The 19710-nt window shown below is 43.2% G+C and overlaps 1 protein-coding gene and 1 pseudogene across 1 annotated transcript in view; both read left to right on the forward strand.

Annotated features, from left to right (window-relative positions):
- The first annotated feature begins 1582 nt into the window (after positions 1-1582).
- DDIAS (DNA damage induced apoptosis suppressor) overlaps positions 1583-19710 on the forward strand; it is a 43381-nt gene continuing 25253 nt past the window's right edge. Inside the window, exons 1-2 of the mRNA XM_037042829.1 lie at positions 1583-1709; positions 3439-3533. Coding sequence (XP_036898724.1) covers positions 3514-3533 — 20 coding nt within the window. The 5' untranslated portion in view covers positions 1583-1709; positions 3439-3513. The remainder of the gene's footprint in view (positions 1710-3438; positions 3534-19710) is intronic.
- Positions 11389-17506, forward strand: LOC118984762 (rho GTPase-activating protein 20-like; annotated as a pseudogene).

Here is a 19710-nt window from a genome sequence, read left to right on the forward strand (position 1 = left end):
ATACACCATCCTTCCTCACCTCCAGTTATTCATTTTGCAGATAGTTTTTAAGTGCTTCCCTCCTCTGTACCAAGAACTGCTAGATGCTGTGATTACACTGGTTAACAAGGGAGACTCCTGTCTTATGGAATGTAAGTCTTTGATGGATGGACTTGAGAGGAAAAACAGGGGGACCTATTGGTGTTAGATTGGTATGAGAAAGCCTCTCTGAGAAGTTGACACTTAAATTGAGGCTTAAGAGATGAGAATTATCCAGCCATTCAACAGAGGAAAGGAAGAACCTTACAGGGTGAATGGGTTGTGCAAAGGCCCTGAGGCATCTTCATGGTCAAGAACCTAAGAAAAAAACAATGTTTCTGGAATATATTCAGAAAGTACAGTTGTATGATTTGAGTCTGGAGAGATCAGAAGAGACCAGACCACTTAGGAGCCTAATGCAGCAACATAAGCAGGAGATGATGAGGTTTTGTATTAAGGTGGTGGCAGAATATGTGATGGAGAGTGAATGATGGTTTTTAGTTATGAAAACAGACTCCAGCATTTACCTATGGGTGCTATATGGGACTTGGGGAAAACAGGAATGAAGGGTTATTCCTAGGTATCTGGCATGAGCTATTGATGGAGAATAGTATCATTTACTGAAATGGAGAAAAGTACAAAAGGTTAAGGGGAAACTATAAATTAAGGTTTTTACTTATTAACCTTGAGATTTCTATGATACATCCACATACAGTTAGCACTCAGGTAAGCAGTTGAGATGTGGAAGTCAGGAACTTGTACCTTTGTGGCACTTCATTGACAGTTATACATTGCCTTAGCCAATAGATTATAAATTCCTTGAGCACAAGAAAGAGCCTGTTTTTTCCTGTCTGTCAGCCTGTCCCCTTCCACACCCCTAGAATAGTGCTCTACCTATCATGCATGCAGTGGACAAACTGTGTTGTATTCACTATACACAGGGTAGTGTTTCAAAAATATTTTTCAGGAATAATTTTCCAGGCAAAAGAGGTTTTATTTTCTTTGTATTTTGCTTATTTAATTTTCTATCTCTTGTCTTCCTCTCCCTTCTCGTTCTAGAATTTTCATATAAGATAAATAAATCATTTCTTAGGGACTTGTTATTACTGCCTTTAGAAAAATTAGTCAAAGTGTGTGCCATTAGATTAACACCTTAATTCCTATTTGTAATCCATAGGTTAGTGTTTATTCTATAAAACACTTCTGTGTAATTTCTCTCCTTTGATCATCTTTGAAAATAGTTGTAGTCTACAGCCATACCACCCTGAACGTGCCCGATCTCGTCTGAAAATAGTTGTAAATCGTCATTTGTGACGTTTTTGGACCCACCACTTTCCCAGAGGTGATGTGACATGACTCCCAACTCTTTCAGGAAAGGACCTATTTCTGCTCTTACAGGATCCACAGGTGATGTGACCAGACCTCCTGCTATTGCAGGGAAGGATCCCCCATGTCACTCACAAAAACCAGAGGTGATATGACCCCCAAATCTCTCAGGGAAAGGCCTTTCCTTGCACTCACAGGATACAGTTGATATGACAGGGCACCATGCTTTTATAGGATGAGACCCCTCTCCACACTCACAGGACTCAGGGCTAATGTCACAGGTGCTTCTACTCTTTCAGGCTGGACTCCTCCCCACCCTCACAGAATCTGGAGATGATGTCAAAGGATTCCCCATATTCTCTCAGGTGAGTCTCTCCACATTCCATACTAGATAAACAGAGCCAATGTTTAAGGATCCCCATCTTTCATGAGAGAACTCACCCCACCCTTACAGGACTCAGAGCTCACATGACAGGATCCCTAACTCTCAGGCGGAACCCATCCTAACACTCAGAGAACCCAGAGCTGATGGGGCAGGACCCTCTCTGCTCTCAGAGTGGAAGACTTCCTCACACTCAGATGCACACTGCCAGGAAATGTTCCCTGCTGCCATTTTGTGTACTTCTTGGGAGTAGCACCTATTTACTAAGCCTCTGCTCTTACCATTTTGCAAGGACCCGGGAATCCCCCAAGGCACCTTACATCTTCCCACGCTCAGGATATCTCATATACCAATAGTGGTAGGGCCCACTACTCTCTCCATGGGAGTTCTTCCCATAGTAACAGAATCCAAAATTCATGCAACAAGACCTAGTTTTTCTCAGATGGGACTTTTACTGAACTCACAGGACCAAGTGCTGATTGAATAGGAACCCCTATTATCTCAGAGAGGGACCCCTGTCCACCCTCACAGAACCCACAGCTGATATGACATACTCCTTACTCTCTCTGGTGCAGTCCCAGAGCTGTGTGACAGGAGTGTTTTCTTGGGTAATTCTCTTCCCCAAACTTAAGAGGATCCAGAGCTGATGTAAGTGGGGCTGGTACTGGCTCACTGTGGGAATGCTTTCAACATGGCACACACTGCCATCTAGTGTTCATCTTTGTATAAAATTTTTAAAGATTTTATTTATTTTATTTTTAGAGAGGGGAAGGGAGGAAGAGAGGGAGAGAAACTTCAGCGTGTGGTTGCCTCTTTCACACCCCCTACTGGGGACCTGGCCTGAAACCCAGGCGTGTGCCTTTGACTGGGAATCGAACCAGTGACCCTTTGGTTCGCAGGTTGGCACTCAATCTGCTGAGCCACACCAGCCAGGGTGTGGGTGTGAAACTTTTATTTAAAGTTTCAAAAATGGGAATAGAGAGAGCCAAAGTTTTGTGCTGGCATGTTGATTTTAAGCTTGTTGTTAAGAAACAAAAGACTGAGAAAGAATCTATAATTCTCATCTCATTTCTTCCTAAGATATTTAGTTGGAGAAACCTGGTTTAACTACAGAACTTTATCATAATCTTCTTAGCTTTAGAAATTCAGACTCTAAACAGGCATTTGTTGACCCACTTACCTTACTCAACCCCATGTCCTGTTGTTTTTGGCATTAACAAAACGTAACCTGTCATATGCCCTGGCTGGTGTGGCTTGGTTGGTTGGAGTGTCATCCAGTAACTAAAAGGTTACAGGTTGATTCTCAGTCAGGGCATATAGTTAGGTTGCAGGTTTGATCCCCTGTTTGGGCGTATGTGGTTTCTGGTCCAGGCATGTACAGGAGGAAGCAATTGGTGCTTCAGTCACATTGCTGTTTCTCTTTCTCTCGAAAAACAATGAAAATATGTCCTTGCATGAGGATTTTAAAAAATTACCTGTATAACACCCATTTCACCTCTAAGGTCTAAGACCCTGTTCCCCCATTTTCCAGAATGTTCTGTCTACCCAGTATTGCCTCGTCTTTGTTAGTCATTTGTATAGAAATTCACCTTCACATATATTAAACTTTGAATTTCTTCTGTTAATCTGATTATATTAATTTGATTATTAGCCCAGGTATTAGAACTTACAAGGTGTGAGGAAAATAACTACTTTTTTTTCGTCCCACATAGTACTGATGAGTCTGCCATGTGAAATTAATGTCTGGGACACTGCTAAGTTCTGGAGACAGCTGCAGCTGAGAGATCATGAGCATCGTCCGGCAAAGGTGAGCATTATTCTTGTTTTTTCAACTTTCCTGGTCTATTTCTGCAGCTTTTGGTAGAATTTAGAAGTGCTGTGAGTTAATTTTTCTCTCTTCTACATCTACATTGGCATGAAAAAATATTTGTGAAGCTAGCTGCTTGGACTTAGAGAGTCATGAGTTTTCTTTATTGAGTCATGGGTCTGTTTGCATCTAGCAACCTGGGGTCCAGTGTCCAGCATCAGCTCCGGAGTCTGCCTATGGGGTGTTGGCGACAGATAGTTCCATCTCCAGGTTCTGTGATCTGGTGTCAAATCTGTATTCATCTGTGTGCCTAGCATCTGGGGTCTCTTTTGAGTGTGGCTTTATGTCCTGGGTTCCTGTGTGGGGTCCTTGTGCAGCTCTGAGTCTAGAGTCTGGTGTATGGAATCTGGTATCTGGCATTCAGGGTCCATTGTCGGCTTTTGAGTTTGGGGCATAGGGTCTGAGGTCCAGGTTTTGGCTCAGGATCCACTCCAGAGTTCAGGTTTCATAGTCCAGGGTCTGTGTCTGAGGTCCAGTCTAGTTCTGAAGTCTGGCGTCTACCGACCATTGGTCATTGTCACAGCCAATAGGAATTTCCAGGTCGGGGTGCAGTGAAGAAGGAAGTTGTATTCAATGCAAATAGCTCAATTGTGATACAGTAGGACTGAGAAATGTTGAGCAGCTCAATATTGTTACAGTTGAGTTATGAAGCAGCACAGCTATGGAATAGCTCAGTACTGCTACTTTGCAATAGTGAAGCATCATGGCTGTGAGGAGCACCTAGGGTAAGGCAGTCCTGGGAGACAGCTCAGCTGTGCTCTGCTCTACTCCACAAGTGTTTGTCCAGTTTTGTCATTTCTTCTGTACTCTCCTCAATCTAGATGTCATCATTAGTCAGTTCAATGTGGGAAGAAGTATGGGGATCAGTGGTAACTATACCCTTAAGTATGGTTTGTGTGAAAAGCCTGTGTAAAATGGCTATTAAGCTCTGTTTAATAATAGAGGATATGTCTAATAATCTTCACTTGAGGATATGTTTGTGACTCATTTTTAGAGAGAGAGGAAGGCGGGGAGAGAAAAACACTGATTGGTTGCCTCCCATACATGCCCCCAACTGAGGAGCAAACCCACAATCAACCCATGTGCACTGACTGAGAATCAAACCTGCAACTTTCTGGTGTACAGGATGACATTCCAACCAACTGAGCCACCCAGGCAGGGCTGTTTTTAAAACATACTTGATGCCACTTATCCATCAGGAGCCCTCATTTATAGGCATGTTTTTTGGTAGGATCCATGTATCTGGTATGTGAATTGTACAGAGGATCCTGCCTGGAATAAGGGTTTATGCGAGATCTAGACACTAATATTCTATCTCAGCTCCAACCAGGTATTGAGAAGCAGAGCATATGCCTAGGAAATAAAGTAGTAGAGACCTGGCAGTGAAATCTCCATTCTGGTTCTCCATTGCATAAAGGGCAGGGTGGGTGCCTGGAGAACAAGGCTAGAACAGACCTGGATGCTTCAGTATTTCTCCATCTGTGCTCTAGTCAGCATGTTAGGGGCTAAAGAGGGTGCCTGAATAAGGAGGTAGTAGAGAGCTGGTGGGGAATTACCATCTGGTTCCTATCAAATGTGTGAAGGGCAGAGTGGATATTCAGGTAAGGGATTAGGAGAGAACTAGAGGTGAATTATTTATCCCTTCTTCATACAGCTTGTGAGGGGCTGAAGGGTTCTGGGTGAACAGCCAAGGAGAAATCTGGAGACAGAGTCTCTCCTGGCTCCAGCAAGTGTGTGAAAAGCAAGGGGGTGTCTTGAGGTTAATGGTCCAGGAGAGTCCTTGGGCGGAATTCTGCATCTCTGCTCTGGTCAGCTTGTGTGGGCCAAATGGGTTGCCTGATGAAAGAGTCAAGACCTGGAGATGAATATTTCACTGTGACTCCACCGAGCATGTGATGGGCATAGGGTGTCCTGGGTGCTGGTTTGAAATGTTTTGGTTATGAACCCTTAAGTGGAATTGCAGGATCATATGTGAAATCTCTGTTTCAGTGCTTGAGGAGTCTCTGTACTGTTTTTGGTGCAGCAAAATGGTGCAGCCACCATTTTCATTCCTACGCTATGCAGGATAGGAATTCAGTTTATGGATTGGTGACATTTGTTCATTCATTTACCTGTTGATGGGCATTTGAATACTTTCTACCTTTTGGTTTTGTGAATATTGCTGCTGTAAGTTTATTTCATCACCAGTTTTCAATTCTCAGGATATATACATATTTATAAGTGGAGCTGTTGAACCCTTTGGTAATTTTTTGAGGAAATACCAAACTATTATACACAGAGGCTGCACCATTTTACATTTTCAAAAGCAATGCTTAAGGGTTCCAATTTCTTTGTATCATTGTCAACACTTGTTATTTTTAGTTTTCTCAATTACAGTTTTAGTCTGTGAAGGGGGTATTGCATTGTGATTTTAATTTGCATTTACATTGTGACTAATGACATTGAACATATTTTCTTGTGCTTGTTTACCATTGATATGTCTTCTCTGGAGAAGGGACTGTTCAAGTTCATTTTTAAAATTTAGTCATTTGTCTTGTTTTTGATAGGTTATAAAAGTTCTTTGTATGTTCTGGATAACAGAGTTATAGGAAATATAATGCACAACTATTTTCTTCCATTCTGTGGGCTGTATTTTTCCTCTGTATTTAGCTTCTTTGGATGCGCAAAAGTTTTTAATCTTGAGGAGATTTCATTTATTTATTTTTCATTGCTTATGCTTTGCTAAATCCTAGGTCATGAAGATTCAGCCCCATTTTCTTTGAGAGCTAATGCTTTCCCCCCCTATATTTAGGCCTTTTATTTATGTGAGTTAATTATTGAATGTGATGTGAGGTAAAGGTCCAATTTGAACTCTAGGTGGATAGTCAGTTTCCTAGCACTATTTGTTGAAAAAACCCTTTTTCATTGTTGTCAGCACTGTCAAACATCAAATGACTGATGGATTGCTTGATTTCTGTGTCCTCAATTCAGTTCCAGTTATCTCTGTGTATAGTCATGGGTCACACCTTCATGTTTCAGTCAGTGACAGACCATATGGTACCATCCAGATCAATTCATGAGTCAGACTGGAGTTCTCTCTGATATCTACAATTAGTTTGAAAAATAGTGTATATTCCAGTTTGCTAGGACGAAAATGGTGGACGAGCCTGGCTCTCCAGCAGTCATTAAGAAGTTGAAGCCCAAACTCTTTGGTGGCTGAGTAATGTGATTCTCTTGTAGATCTTGCACCTGTCCTCCTTCCTAATCCTGAACTGGAAAATCAATTACTCCTATAATTCATGCCCTTGTTTTTTTATTTAATTCAAAACTGTAATATTGCCATCTGTTCCCAATAAAGGGTAAGAATACAACCAAAGTCAAAAAATTAAAAAAAAAATAGTAACTGCTTGCTATTTCTGTTCTGATTATGGCACAATCAAGCTACCTTTGACCAGAATGCTACTGGTTTGAGAAGTTCATCATAAGGACCCTTTGGCTGTATAAAGCAAAGCAAATATCTATACATTGTCACAGGCTTGGGGGTGAGAAACAAAATTCACTTTCTAGTTCTGAGATCCTTGGATTTAAATTCTATTTGAAGGTGAAGTTCCAGAGATTTACCAGTTACTCATTTGTTTGAATCATCAATTTTTTTTCAGGGAAGTTTCTAGATGGGAAGATGGACAGAGATTATTTCTCTTGGAAAACTTAAAGTTATGAACCACTCTGGCCAGCTGGTAGGAAAGACAACAAAAGTCCTCCAAATGGTGTTCAAAATAAGGAAGGGGTGAGGTAACTAGACTCAACATCAAAACCCATTGGTTGCAAAAAGGTGAAGAGTGTGTGGCTGATGCTGATACCCTCTCAGAGGGAGTCGTACTGACACCATAAAGAAACTGTATAGTTCAGAGCCCAAACCAAGAGCCTTTTAAAAATGTTAATATGGCTCTGACTGATGTTGCTCAGTTGGTTGGAGCATTGTCCCATAAACCAAAAGGTCACGAGTTCAATTCCCAATCAGGGCACATGCCTGGGTGGTGGACCAGGTACCCAGTTCGTGGCCTGCACAAGGCAACCAATCAGTGTTTCTGTCTCTCCCTCCCTTCCCTTCTGGAGGGGAGATAAATAGAAGGACAAATTATAAAAATAAAAGCCATATGCCAGGGGTGGCAAACTCATTTTCACTGGGGGCCATATCAGCCTTGCACTTGCCTTCAAAGGGCTGAATGAAATTTTAGGACTGTATAAATGTAACTGCTCCTTAACAGTTAAGCAAGAGCTCGGTGCTGCCACCGGGCAAAAACAAGGTGCCTGTCAGGATAAAAGAAGGTGGAGGGCCGGGTTTGGCCTGTGGGCCTTGTGTTTGCCACCTGTGCCATAGCTATAAAAGAGCTGATGTGAGACGATCATTAATTAGGCTTACTTAAGTTTAATTGCCTTTTTTTCTTGCTCAAAGTCAGAGAGAGTATCAACATTCAACATTTTAGTAAGAACAAGCTCTTCCCTTTATCGAAAGTCATCAGACTGGGGAATTTGTAGACAGGGTCAAAAGCTGCCAACCAGCATGGATAGATTTCTTACCACCCACAGGGGGGGCAGCAGGAAGCCTCTGGGGGAGGAAACTGGGTGCTGCCTGTCCTCTGGAGCCTTCTCTCCCCGTTTCTGTGAACTGGCTGAGTAATGGGGACTCATTCCCCCAGATGGTAGAAGGGTTTCCTGAAAGTGCAAAGAAGGGAGGGGGTAGGAAGGTGATGGATCAAAGTTACGTGAAAAGTACCAGTAGGTATAAGACACTGAGCATTCATTGGTTACCCTTCTTTAAAATAAAAATTATGTAACATAATTAGGGACTGATCATAATAGAATAAAACTCTACTTGATTTAATCATATACCTTGCTATGTAGAGATTCATTTAATTGAAAATCAGTGGCCGCTGGTTCAGGATCGGCTTCTTTCTCTTAGTGCTTTTATTCTGCCCTGCATTCTGTTCCTTAGGAGAAGTAATGTGGATGCGTTTCCTCAGTTCACTGACACTGTTCCTGGTGCTCAGTGAAAGCACTTGTCTTTCATCCTCAGAGTCCCCTTTCTCCCACTTGTTTTGTGGCTGCTGTTAAATTGATGGCTGCAACAAGGTCGAGGGGTTTTTTAACCAGGGATTCGAGGTCCTGTGCATGAGCCTTGTCCTGCTGCAGCCCCCTGTGCACCTGCTCCACTCGCCCACCACACACCCCACTCACCTCCCACAGGGCACAGGCCGTGATGCCCCAAGGGAAGCCGATTCACGATTCATGGAAGACAATGCCAGCCCCTCAGTGAAGCCCTACACCTAGGGTTTCGGTTTCGGGTAACAGATACAGTTTCTTGGCTTGACGTAAAATGTTTGTTCAGCCTTTCTGGGGGGCAGGAGAAGGTTGTGTGCCAACTTTTTAAGTTGCATCTTTCAAGAAATCTGTCCGTTTCACATAAGTTGTCATATTTGTGAGCCTGAAGTTGTTTATAGTATTCTCTTATTCTTTTAATGTGTACAGTCTGTGGTGGCAAATCCCTGCACTTTAAACATCATTACTGATGTTATTCATGTTGTCTCTCCTTTTCTCATGAAAATTCTTATTTTTTTAAATCCTCACCTGAGGACTTTTTTCATTTGCTTTCAGAGAGAGAGAGAGAAAGAAACATTGGTTGCTTTCTCATACATGCCCCCACTGGGGATCAAACCCACACCTTGAGTATGTGCCCTGACTGGGAATCAAACCCATGACCCTTCAGTATATGGGATGGCATGATGTTCCTACCAATGAGCCACATGAGCCAGGGCTCTCGTGAGAGTCTTAATAGAGGACTCAATCAATGTTGTTGATTTTCCTCAAAGAACCAGATTTTTACTTAGTTAATTTTCTCTATTATCTATCTCTTTAGTATAACCTAGTCTACTCATATCTTTGTTAATAACTTTCTCCTACTTTTGTTCTTGCTTTTCTAGTTCCCTCGGATGGAATTGTAGATTTTCTTTCCTAACTTATGCATATAAAAATTTCTACTTACCATTCCTTTAGCTGCATTGTACAAATATTGATGTTATATTTTGATTTTCATATCAGTTCAAAATACTTTGTACATTTTCTTGTATTGGCTCTTTAACAACCATGAATTATTTTTAAAGGTGTAGTTTTATTTCCAGATATATAGGGTTTAACTAAATATTTATTGTTATACAGTTTTTACTTAATTTTATTGTTGTGAAAGAATGTAATATAACTTTTTTTAGTAATCTAAAAAACCATACTTTATTTTCATATCATATTTAGTGGTTTCTAAAACATTTACTCATATATTTTCTCACTTGAACTTTACAGCGGCCTTGTGAGGTAGTACAGATATTCATTGAACTTTGTGTGAGCAAATTAAGGTTTAAGAATTTAGGTAATATGCAGGATATTTTTTCAGAAATAAGCCTGGAGCTAAGATTTTAACCTGGGTCTTTTGACTCCAGGAGCAGTGTTGTGTCTTCCTCACCAGAAGCCATGATGTGCATGGAGTGTCCGATCTTCATACTAACCAGGGTGACTTCTCTGAGGATACTCTGTGGTCCTCATCCTGAGGGATTTATTAGTAGAAGCTATTGAATCTGAACAGTCACAAGGGTGGGAATACCTGCCTCCACCATTACTCTCCTGCCATAACTACATGTTTTATGCCAGCAGGGCAGGTGCAATCCGACTGTATCGAACACAGATGGGAAGTAGTTATGTATCTTAAATAGTTTTAATTGCCAATCATAGCTGAGCAGAGATTGAAGAATGGATATCTCGGCCTAAGGCAGGGCTGGCCTTGGCACTGGCAGGTACTCAGTGCTGCAATGCCCTCCTGCCAGTGGTGCTTAGTACAGCGCCTGGACAGGAGACACCAGCACAGGAGAGAGCGACTCTAGGAGCCCTTGTCTGCTCTCGGGGCCGTCTGACATCTGCGCATTCTTTTCCCTGGACTCTGGTCCCACAGAAATGACTGCCTTAATCTCCTCCTGGGCTGCAGTTTTCTTCATGGAAACAATGTCCCCAAGCAGACAACTGTAGGAGGCAGCCTGGGCGATCCTTCTCACTAACAGGTGTGTCTACACTAGAAACACTTGCAGCAAGAAAGTAAGGACACTGAGCTGGCCCGGCTGAGTGTCACTGAGATGGTCCCTTGCTGGAGCCATCACCCAGCAGCAGACCTGCTAGGTACATGCACCCTCCCTGCCTGACACCAGGGCATGCACACTGATCAGGCCCTTGTTTAATGCTGGAGGCTTGAGGGTTTTTCTGTTAGTTCTAATTGTAGAACTTTCTACCTTAATTGCCCTCAGGACCAGACCAGCAGGACCACCATTACCTAAATCACCTCCCCCCTCCCCGCCCTGTACCCTTTGCCTTCTTTCAAATCTCCCTGGTACTGTTTGCCTACTCTTTGCATTTAAGTCTAATTGCTCTTTGAGGGGACCCAGCAGCCTCAGTCTTCCTCTCCATACACTGTCTGGTAGCCAGGCAGCCCCACTCCCCAGCTGGGGAGTGAGGCCAGGATTGGGACTTTTCCCCAGCCCCTCAAGATATTGGAACCCTGGGTCCTTCCCAGGGCCCCTGGGGCACACCCTGTCTCTTGACCAAAAGGTCAGCTCCCAGGTCATCAGGGCTGGTGGTGTCCAGCAGGAATCAGCCTCCCAGAATGAAGAAAATGAAAGCACTAACAGAAAGGAGGAGGAGTGTTCCATTTCCTCCCAGGATAAAGCCTTGCAAAAACAGCCTTTTTATCAAGGAAAGGCCTCTCTGCCTGCTTGGACACATGTGTGCATTTCTATCATCATCCATGTGCTCCAGTAGGACTCTGCTATGTAATGGCCTTTAGAACTCAAAAGGGGCCTGCAGAGGCAGGAGCAGCATCTTTTCCTGTTCAATGATCTGTTGGTTGTAGCCAAAATCATACAACAAAAACTTTAAGATGAAAAATACTAGTAAGTGGCGTGGATACGAGCTGTGTGGATGAAGCAGGAGAAGGCAGGGCTGATGCCATCAGATCCTCAGTCCTGGGCTGACCCACAGTGAACTTGGTGTTCCCCAGAACAGCTCCCCAGAGCAGAAGGACAAATGGCTCTCTCTCCTTCAGAGACACATCAGTCTAGAGAAAGAGAAAGACTATCCAAAGAGCATTCCCCTCAAAATCTTCACTAAGGTTATTGGCCGTTGTGCCTGTTCTAAAATTACAGCAATAATGCTCTGACCAGCATGGCTCATTTGGTTGAATGTTGTCCCACAAAGTGAAACGTTACTGGTGCAATTCCTGGTCAGGGCACATGCCTAGGTTGCGGGCCTATACCCCTGTTGGGGCGTGTATGAAAGGCATCTGATTGATGTTTGTCTCTCTCTCTTCCTCCCTCCCTTCCTCTCTAAATAAATAAATAAAATCTTTAGAAAAATAAAATTATAACAATAAGGAATTCAGACACAGTGAATGATGTATCAACATATCACTACCAATGCTAGGGATGACCAGCTCTGAGAGAGAGCACCAGTTCTGGGTCAGTTCTGGCAAAGAAGAAGAACCATGTCCACTTATTGAGCATGAATAGTTCTGCGGAGTTAAAATGAGCCACCTTGGGGACTCTGCACTCCTGACACAGGGATCAGAGGACTCCACCAGCCCTCCCAACCTCCGAGTGTCCTTCCTCATGGAACAGCTGCCCCAGCAGATGCAGCGCAGGTTCACCCTGAAGCCCAGCCGCCTGGCTGCAGCCCAGCAGCTGAGGGACTCGGGTCAGAAGACATTTAAAAGGAGAAGATACAAAGTGGGCATTTTAACTCGCCCATGTTACCACCTCTCCTATGCCAGGACGGCTCTTTGCAGTGTCTCTGCCAAATATTTGTGAAAATGATAATCTGTCCAAGCCTGTCTCAGATACACGATTTTTTTCTTAATCGGAAAGGACCCCTCACAAAAGGCATCTTCAGTCAGTGTGAAATCTTACAGAGAGCTGAAAGAGAAACAGTTCTGGAATTCAGGTACACCTAGACTGTAAATCTATTTTCGTAATAGCATCTGTTTTAAGGATTTTCTACAAAACATTTCTGGAAGTATTTTGTCGTCAGATCTCTGTCATCACTGGGTCTGTGTAATGGATCAAAGTAATGATGAAGAAAAAATAAATACAATTCAAAGGCTGTTAGACCAGATCCAAGAGCCAATGTTACTCTCCTTAGGTACCTTTTGGGGGTATTATGCAGCGTCAAGTGACATTCCCCGGTATATCAGACAACTGTATTTAATTTAGCAATGTGTATCGCTCAAAGCATTCTTTAACCTCTTACTCCCTTCAGCCCAGAACTAGAAAGTGAATTTACAAAAAAAGGTTATTCTGCTTACTCTATTTCTGATTGAAAATTGCTGTAGAATATTTGAAGAAGAAATCACCCTGCTCTTTGGAGAGGTTTCAGTGAGATGTGATACTAGAGAGAATGCCTCCAATATCTCTTGCTTACAAATGACTGACTTCTCCTATGACATCCTGGAAAATGAGCTCAATGGGGATGTTGATGCTCCATCCCCTGTAGGGACTTGGTAAAGAACCTTGGTCAGGGGAGCAGAAGCACCTCTGTCTTAACCCTTGGTGATGATGACCTCGACTAGCCTGAGGTGGTCATTTAACCCTGACTGACTCTGGCTTAGTCCGTTCTAAACAGGAAGACATTCAAATGCAATGACCCCTTGAATCTAAGCCTGTGGCCGTCACAGTGCTGTAGAGAAAGGCCCCGCTGCAGCACCATGCTGGCGCCATGTGGCATGACCATGCCCAGCTGTCTGTCCACAGCTGCAGCTGATGCTTCGAAAAGCCCGAGGGGAAGACAGCGCTGCTTGGAGTCCAGCACCATGTATCTAGATCATAGCTTTCCTCTCTCAGGCAGTTTTGCCAGAAAAAGCTTTGCAAGTCCAGCTGTGATGCAATTCTCTCACAGAAAGATGAGGAGCATATAAAAGAGAATTAACCCTTACAGGAAGAGAGTAGGGTGTATTTTAAACAGTTTTGTTACAGGTACATATCAAGAAAAATGCCACCAGTAAAAATACTAAGAAGAAAAGCTTACTTGTTCGTGAAGGAAATCATGTGAAGCTTCTCTCTAAATCCAAGCCAATGGCCTTTTCTGTGGCATTCTATAGTCACATGTCCTCACATAATCATCCTTGGAACCAGCCCTTTGATTCAGATACATTTGCACACATATACCCCACCCACACCCAGCAGATGCCCTCAGGCATTCCAAGAGGCAGGGGCCTAGAGCCCACCCAACATCGATGACCAGCCCTCCAAACTGATCTACCTCAGGAAGACATTTTCTTTTTTTAAAGTATATTTTATTGATTCTGCTATTATAGTTTTTTCTCCCCTTTATCTCCCTCTGCCCTGTACCCTTCCTCCATCCAGCATTCCCTTATGCCCCCCCTCTTAGTTCATGTCCATGGGTCATACATATAAGGTCTCTGGCTTCCTCATTTCCTATACTATTCTTAATCTCTCCTGTGTATTTTGTACCTCCCATTTATGCTTCTTATTCCTTGTACCTTTTCCCACATTCTCTATCTACCCCTTCCCCCACTGGTAGCCCACCAAGTGATCTCAATTTCTGTGATTCTGTTCCTGTTCTAGTTGTTTGCTTAGTTTGTTTTTGTTTTTAGGTTCAGTTGTTGATAGTTGTGAGTTTGTTGTCATTTTACTGTTCTTAGTTTTGATCTTCTTCTTTTTCTTTGATAAGTCCCTTTAACATTTCATATAATGAGGGCTTGGTGATAATGAACTCCTTTAGCTTTACCTTATCTGGGAAGCATTTTATCTCCTCTCCCGTTCTAAATAATAGCTTTGCTGCATAGAGTAATCTTGGATGTTGGTGCTTGCCTTTCATGACTTTGAATACTTCTTTCCAGCCCCTTCTTGCGTATAAGATAAGGTCTCTTTTGAGAAATCAGTTGATAGTCTTATAGGAACTCCTTTATAGGTAATTATCTCCTTTTCTCTTGCTGCTTTTAAGATTGTCTCTTTATCTTTAATCTTGAGTAATTTACTTATGATGTGTCATGGTATATTCTTCCTTGGGTCCAATTTCTTTGGGACTCTCTTAGCTTCCTGAACTTCCTGGAAGTCTATTTCCTTTGCCAGATTGGGGAAGTTTTCCTTCATTTGTTCAAATAAGTTTTCAATTTCTTGCTCTTCTTCCTCCTTCTGGCACCCCTATGATTTGGATGTTGGAAGGTTTAAAGTTGTCCCGAAGGTCCCTAAGCCTCTCCTCATTTTCTGAATTTTTGTTTCTTCATTTTGTTCTGGTTGAATGTTTATTCATTCCTTCTGATTCAAATCATTGATTTGAGTCCCAGTTTCCTTTCCTTCACTGTTGGTTCCCTATATATTTTTCTTTATTTTACTTTGCATAGCCTTCACTTTTTCCTCTCTTTTGCTACCATACTCAACCATTTCTGTGAGCATCCTGATTTCCAATGTTTTTGAACTGTGTATCTGATAGGTTGGCTATCTCCTCATCACTTAGTTCTTTTTCTGGAGTATTGATCTGTCCTTTCATTTGGGCCATATTTCTTTGTCTTGGCTCACCTGTTGTGTTGTAAGGGGCAGAGCTTTAGTTATTCACCAGGGTGGGAAAACCCACTTTGCCGTGGTGTGGCTGTATATGTGGGGGGAAGAGTCAGAAAGGGAACAGTGTTACTTGCTGGGCTCTCACCTTGCTTTCACTCACTTTCCCTGCTACCCACAAGCAGACTAATTCTTTTTCGTGCTGATTCCTGAGTGGGTGGATTTCTAGGACCCTGTGAGTCCCTCTATGAGGGGGAAGAATTCTGTGAGGCTGGAAGTTTCTCCCACTGCTGCAACCCCCACAGAATTATATAGCCAGAGGTTTTGAGGCTTTATTTTCCCATGCTGGAACCCTGGGTAGCATGGTCTGTCTTACTCCTCAGTTGTTACTTTCACAGGAATGTGGGACCCCCAGTCTGTCAGCCTTTGCCTTGCCTGCCTGGTCCACTGCTTTGGTGCACGTTCTGTCTGCTCCAGCCGCCCATTTCCACATCTCCTAGCAGTCTAGGTGAATGTTTCTTTAACTGCTTGGTTGTACGGACTTCCATACAGTTTGATTTTCTGGCAGTTCTTGTTGGTTTTTGTTTTTAAATTTGTTGTTGGCCTTCTTTTGGTTGTGCGAGGAAGCAAAGTATATTTACTTATGCCTCCATACTGGCTGGAAGTCTATTCTCAGGAAGATATTTTCAAAGAAACAAAATTAAACTAGCTAGAGAGCTGGTCACTTGGATGGAGAGAAAAATGATCTCCAGCAGCAAAAGTCTTTGCAAATGGAGGGGCAAAAGCTTCTTGACCAGGGTTAGGTCATGGGGATTGAGGTGGCAATAGTAGGGCCACAAACCAAAACACTCAGAAGTTATTACTCTCAAAATTAAGCACTTGCTTGTCCTCCCCAGGCACTTCCCCATCTGGCTCAGCAGTGAGCTCCCAGGACAGTGGCTTTACTCAGATTGCTGAATGTTCCTTGTTTACACCCACTGAAACTTCCTCTCCAATAGATTGTACTTTTCAGGCTCAAAGAAACCAGGAAAAACTTTCTTCTGACTTTTGTAATTCCATTCTCATTTCTGGACGGCCTGGTACCTCTGGGCAGGCCCCCAGCTGCCTGGCTTATACAAAAAATGGCACTGTAGAGTGTCATTCACGAAGGCATTCTATAACTCTTCACCCCAGCACATGGTTAAGACATGGTTTTGTCACAGGAGAAACTCACAGGTCAGCACACCTATTAGTGTGCAAGCAAAGTATTAGTGCTACATTTGCATGGGAGAACAAAAGCAAGGGTGGCTAAGAGCAGGGTGGCCAGGGGCCTCCTAGCTAGACACCAGCTGGCCAGGGTCCCTGGCCCCTCACCCACTGTGTGATAGAAAGAGCCAGTGGAGCCAAGAGCATGAGTTCTTTGTTCTGAGGACAAATAGTTGGTGGCATGGGGGTGAAGGAGTTACATTTTGATGGACAGGTAATGGTGGTGCCAGCTCCACCCCCGCGCCCCGCCCCAGGGAAATGTGACTACCCAAATGTAGGTATGGGGGTCTGTTAGCCCGAACCTTATCTTGCTCTAGGCTCTATTTGTTCATTTTGCATGTGAGATGGGAGGCAAGCATTTAACCAAAGTTGCTTTATGGGTCTTTTTTTCCATTGGGCATTGTTGCCCCCCTCCCTTTCTCCCTTCCAGGCCTTGGGATGAACACACAGTCTCAAGGCTTTCTTTTTCCGAACTAGTGGAGATGATAACACACTGACTTTCAGTGGCTATCCGCCTCCTGCACTATCTTGTTGTTTGGAATGCCCGGCAACCTTATCAGATCAGGCTCAGGACTACTGGGTCAATTGGTGAGACATGTATTCCTTTGCTTTTAGCCTCCTGTATTAAGTTCTTTGTTAGATTGCAGTGGTGGGGGCCCTGCTTTCCTTTCCATTCTGGCCACTCATTCTGCCATAACCGTTTGGCCAGTTTGAAAAAGAACCCATGTCAGAGGAGATGAGAATTTCGTCTCTACAAGAACCCGTAGAGTCACCTCCCTATGTTTTCAGTGTTCCAGAAGCCAACTCACTGCAAGAGAAACAAAGACATGTTCCTAAGGGCAGTGGAAGGACCTGGGGCTATGCAGATAGCCCAGCAGTGTAACTCTTATCCTAGCCAAGACCCAGAAAAACACCTCAGCTCTCCATTCAGCTTAGTGGAAGAGACTCAAGCCTTGTGTGAAATCACACGAGGAAGGAGAGAATGATGGGCAGTGCTGTCCTGGTGCTCTGCCTTGTGTGAGGTCCTCACCCAGCTCTTTGATTGTGGATGGTGTGTCCAAACCACTCAGGACTTATAGCAGTTAGTGATGTTGGGGACAAACTTAACCAAAGACATTTAACCACAGGAATCTGGTGTCTACAAGAACAGAAGTTGGGCTAGTGATAGTAAGACAATTACTATGACCTCTACATATAAAATATCTGGGCTAGTGAGCATAAAGATAACCATCACTAATACTTAGGATAACAATGTGATTCTTTTTATTGAGACCACTTGGCAAATTGGTTAGACTAAAAAAAACTGTACTCTTGTTTGGGAGGATTTTTCTTATTAGCCTGTGGGATCGGTCCTGGCATGTGATTTTGGAAATACTAGCAGAGAGTTAGAGACAGCATCTTCTCTACATGCCTTATGTAAGATTAGTCTCCTGGGAAGGCCAGGGTATCATAAGTGAAGAACGGGGACTGTGGAGAGAGGGCAGGGGTGCGGAGAAACCATCCTCATGCCGTGGAATATTTTTAATAAATAGACAAAAATGCTACTTATCAAAGCATTAGGTAGAAAAGCATGTCTGGTAATGGAGGAAATCCTGCGAAATATTTTCCTGAAGTCAAGCTAGTAGTCATTTTTCTGATTTATTGTAGTCACAGGCCCTCACAGGATCGCGCCGATAAATAGACGGTGCATTGATGTAGGTAGGCTGGAATAAGCTAGAGTGAATCAAGAACCATAAGTATCATGATATTGTTTTGTTGGTAGTGGTGGTAATGGTTATGTGGCTGGATTCTTTTCCTACTAGTGTTGCATTGCTCCGCAAAGCCTTCAGGAAATAGAGCTGTAAAGTGAAAGAAGGAAATGGCTGCTCATCGCAGCGTCTTTCCAAAGGTCCCTGTGCTGGGAACATTCCCCAGAAACACTTTCCTATTTACAATTTCCTTTTACAAAAGCATGTGCTACCTGAGTGTGAGGACGGCTGCAACAGGGCCCTTTCCCTGCTACAGGAATGCTATCGCCAACATGTGGCGGAAGCCTGGCTCCTCTGCTGAACTGTCTTCCTGCAGCCAGAGAACATTACTGATACATCACTGTTACTCTCATTACCATGTGGCAGTGGAGAGAGCGGTTTAGAGGATGCCGGTTTGTAAAGAGTTAAGAACAGCATACCCACCAGAGTGGCTGTGAGGACTTCTTCTCAGTTACTGGATTTGGATTTCCAGAAATTTTTACATATTTTTGTCCCAGATGATTTATGGTTTACAGATGGTTTATTTCATAAACCATACGTATGGGTCAAATGCCCATGACCCATACGTTTATTTCATATCCATGGGCATTTCTCCTGTTTCATCTTAAATATTACATTGGTACATGTCCTGGATTATCACCTTGCCGGCCAGTGTGAAGGGATGGGGTCAGGACTGGAGATGCATTCCCTTCATTTGACCTTCAAAGAAGTTGCTTAGAATCCATAGGGTCTCTTTAGTCCACCATCAGATGGACCTCTCTCTCACAAACTAGCTTATTCCAAATCATTTTTCTGAGACGCCAGAAAATTTCATGTCAAATGTTCTTCCTCTTCTGTCTTAAATGTTGCATTTGTCAGTNAGACAAAAATGCTACTTATGAAAGCATTAGGTAGAAAAGCATGTCTGGTAATGGAGGAAATCCTGCGAAATATTTTCCTGAAGTCAAGCTAGTAGTCATTTTTCTGATTTATTGTAGTCACGTGCCCTCACAGGATCGCGCCGATAAATAGACGGTGCATTGATGTAGGTAGGCTGGAATAAGCTAGAGTGAATCAAGAACCATAAGTATCATGATATTGTTTTGTTGGTAGTGGTGGTAATGGTTATGTGGCTGGATTCTTTTTCTACTAGTGTTGCATTGCCCCGCAAAGCCTTCAGGAAATAGAGCTGTAAAGTGAAAGAAGGAAATGGCTGCTCATCGCAGCGTCTTTCCAAAGGTCCCTGTGCTGGGAACATTCCCCAGAAACACTTTCCTATTTACAAGGTGACCTTGTAAATGCTTTTACAAAAGCATGTGCTACCTGAGTGTGAGGATGGCTGCAACAGGGCCCTTTCCCTGCTACAGGAATGCTATCGCCAACATGTGGCGGAAGCCTGGCTCCTCTGCTGAACTGTCTTCCTGCAGCCAGAAAACATTACTCTCATTACCATGTGGCAGTGGAGAGAGCAGTTTAGAGGATGCCAATTTATAGAGTTAAGAACAGCATACCCACCAGAGTGGCCATGAGGCCTTCTCAGTTACTGGATTTGGATTTCCATAT

The sequence above is a fragment of the Sturnira hondurensis genome, unplaced genomic scaffold (genome assembly GCF_014824575.4).
Source record: "Sturnira hondurensis isolate 20B ecotype Veracruz unplaced genomic scaffold, ASM1482457v3 Scaffold0003801, whole genome shotgun sequence".
Lineage (NCBI taxonomy): Eukaryota > Metazoa > Chordata > Mammalia > Chiroptera > Phyllostomidae > Sturnira > Sturnira hondurensis.